This window comes from Olea europaea, unplaced genomic scaffold (genome assembly GCF_002742605.1).
Source record: "Olea europaea var. sylvestris unplaced genomic scaffold, O_europaea_v1 scaffold156, whole genome shotgun sequence".
NCBI classification, from domain to species: Eukaryota; Viridiplantae; Streptophyta; class Magnoliopsida; order Lamiales; family Oleaceae; genus Olea; species Olea europaea.
The window spans coordinates 40,346-43,775 of NW_019233203.1; the positions used below are offsets into that span (position 1 = coordinate 40,346).

General features: G+C 37.4%; 1 protein-coding gene across 1 annotated transcript; it reads right to left on the minus strand.

Moving 5' to 3' along the window:
• Window positions 1-313: 313 nt before the first annotated feature.
• LOC111376756 (pentatricopeptide repeat-containing protein At1g31790) lies at window positions 314-2,403 on the minus strand. Its single transcript, XM_022999731.1, has 2 exons — window positions 976-2,403; window positions 314-826 (listed from the first exon to the last, which is right to left on the minus strand). Exon 1 carries the CDS (start codon window positions 2,283-2,285, stop codon window positions 1,005-1,007), a length of 1,281 nt encoding a protein of 426 aa, XP_022855499.1. The 5' UTR covers window positions 2,286-2,403; the 3' UTR covers window positions 314-826; window positions 976-1,004.
• Between the last annotated feature and the right edge of the window lie 1,027 nt (window positions 2,404-3,430).

The window sequence follows — 3,430 nt, forward strand, 5'->3', positions numbered from 1 at the left end:
TAGTTTTGTACTCCAAGAGAGCGGAAATACTGTTTTGCCTCAATATATATTGTATAAACACCGATTCTTTACTCTGATTTTGCAGCAATTCAAAAATAAAGTTCAAGGTACCTAAATAAAGGGAAATACTCGTTTGAAATTAATTCATTCATACTTCATTAAGATATATTTTAAGCATGAAATTTAGGTAAAAATCAGGTAAAGTATACAACATAGAACATAAAGACGGGTAGGTCGTTGAAGTTGAGGTAAAAATCTTTCAAAAATCACCAATCTAAAGATGTATTTTCGCACATAATTTGAGGGGAAAAAACTGAAATTTACAAACAAACTCATAAAATTTAAACTTACATCTTCTTCCATCTAATACAACTTGAAATTTGAAGGTTTGGATTTTAGGGAGTGAAATTGCAAGGGACGCTGCCGGCTGCTCTTCTACAGAAACGGGCGTAGGGTTTAGTGTGAAGGAGAACGAGATAATGGGATTTTACATGAAGTCTGTGGACCGGGAGGTTTATTAGAAATTGGGTCAACAGTTTAGTGGAAAACCGACGGATCCTGTGGGATTTTAGCGGGTCAGCAGCATAGTTAAAAAAATAAGTAGCTCGGACCGGACCATGGTCCGGTTCGACGGTTTTTGGGTTGAACCGGCCGGTCCGGTCCGAGTTTGATAACTATGCTTCCAAGTAATGCACTTTAAATCTTGAATTCAATTAATTGTGCAATCCTTCAATTTCTAAAGTATAGACATCGATCTCCCAAAATTGCAGATTTCATTCAATTTCATCATTCTTTCTTTTCCACTTGCTTCAAATCGGGTTCGACACTGAAACAATAAAAAACTAACCCAAGTTAAGTAAAAATTAATAATTTGGCGACATAAAAGTTTAGTTATATAGTTCGAATAAATGCACAAAATGCACGCGGTTGAATACACAGGTGAGCTGACTCATAAGAGAAGCTAACAAAAGCAACCTGAAGTCTCCTTCTACAAGTCTGTCTGATCAATCTTGTTCAAGAATTCTACTCCCACAAATAGATCTCACTTCATTAGACAATGATTCAGGGGGTACAAAGCCAGCTGCTTTCATCTGGTAAAGAAGTTTAATGGCCTCAATGCAAAATCCATGTTGTATGAAAGTAGTAAGCAATGCATTCCAGCAGGCATCAGTTCTCGCATCTTCGCTTACCTCGAAAGCCCTTGTCGCGTCCTTCACAAATCCGCATCTCCCATACACGTCAATCAAAGCACACTGCACATAATTGTTGAATTCGGCTCCAACTTTTATCACATTGGCATGAACTTGCCTACCACAATATCCCCCATCCCCCATCTGACCACAAGCCTTAAGAATACTCGAAAACGTGTAGCTATTCTTCCTCACTCCTTCTCTCCCCATCTCCCTAAAAATATTGACAGCTCCTTCATAATCATCTTCGTGACAGAAATTAGCAATCCTAGCTGTCCAAACAGCAGTATTTCGACTATAAACCCGATCAAAACAAATTTCAGCTCCTACAGAAAACTTACATTTACCATAAAAATTAATCAAGAAACTAGTCAACATGGCATTCCTTGACAATCCCATTTTCAATAGCCAGCCATGAATTTGCATCCCAAGTTCCAAGTCCATTGTATTCACACAAGCCTTAAGGACACACACAAATATCCCAGACACTGCAAACTTGATCTTGTCATCGTATGGATCTCTGAATTGTTCTTCACATAACATTTCAATAAACAGACCAATTGCTTCCCCATGATTACCATTTTCAACATAACCAGCAATCATGACAGCCCATGAGTTAAAATTCCTCACAGGCATTTGATCAAACAACCGGTTTGCATTCTCAAAACACCCACAGCAAACAAACATCAACAACAGACGATTAGCTAATGTGAAATTCAAACAAACCCCACTTTTCCTCATATGCAAGTACAATTCCAGGGCCTTCAAAGGGTCGCCAATTTTGGTGCACTCTTTGATGAGTGACATGTAAATATCCAACGATATGGGCAAATTAAGGCTGTCCATTAAGTACAAAATATCTGAGGTGGTAGTTGTGATCTTGGGGTTTGACTTTGTGGGCTGTGGTTTAACTTCAATAACAGGTTTAGGAGGTATGGATTTTGGCCTGTGGAGTGGCTGTTGAATCTGAGTTGGAGGGTTCGACTGATGGTTGATTAGATTAATATTCTTATGTTGAATGTAGTTTTTTTGTTTTTTTGGATAAGTATTGACATGGTATGTTGGTGCTTTCGGATGTAATGCTGTAAGTTCCATTATTAGAGCATTGATGCTGCTGCCACCGGCTATATCAAATGAGCAAGAAGAAATAATACACACTTATCGTATTATTCAAATCTTGGGAATGGAAAAAAAGAGAGCTACTATTTGTACATAAAATATGCCATCTGAATTAATATAGATAATATTTGATAATTTTTTGTTGGACAAAAAAAAAAGAAAAAAGACAAGAAGCATTAATTTTGACAGTACTGCTCCTGACAGAGCTGAGGTGTCCAACCCCTCAACCCTTGATCTAAGGTTTAATTTCAGAAGCATCTCAGCCTTGTCCCAGGCCCTGTTTATGTAGCATCTCTCTTTTATATATTAACCATTTAGATAGCTTTACAAGTGTTGAGATAAGCACTTATATGATTTTTTTAAATTTTCTTTTTTGCCTAGCACCCAATGAAAATCTGCCAAGTGAAATTCTGTCCATTTCCTCGTAAAACTTCTTTGCACACATAGCGTTGTTCAAAATTTTGAACTTTTAGAGAGAGAATGCTTTTAGAATAATGCACTTGTACATAATGAATTTACTACATACGGATGATGTGTAAAAAAGAGATTGAATTCATTTTTATTTTATTTTTTTGGTTGAAGAAATTTTGACCCGCACAATCGATATTTTTATACATAGGCACTCATCGCTGTGGGACGCCCTTCTCCTCTTCTTCTAAACAGAAGGCATGAATCTGAAGGAACCTCCAAATGCATCTTTTTCCATACAGCTACAAAAACTGATGCAATTTGTGTCGATGGACTGCCCACCGGCCACAAGATTCTTGAAACTATAATATTTGATCCGCGACGTGACGTGATGTGACACGACATGACACAATCAGACCAATAACACTAGCACATGCACAAATTTCGTATGTATAACCTCCACATAGAATTGTCTTCTAGAGTGCAATAAATCAGACCAATAACACTAGCACATGTACAAATTTCGTATGTATAAGTGCCATACGGAATTGTCTTCTGGCGTGTATTAAATTGGAGGTTGATTTCTTCACGCAATACGATCCGATTGTTCAATTCACATAAAGGTGCAATCTGATTGTTGAAAATTTGCAGTAAGGAACTGGGAATGACTTGAGGCCCTAACACAATCTTGTAGTAGACTCTACTAACTGCAA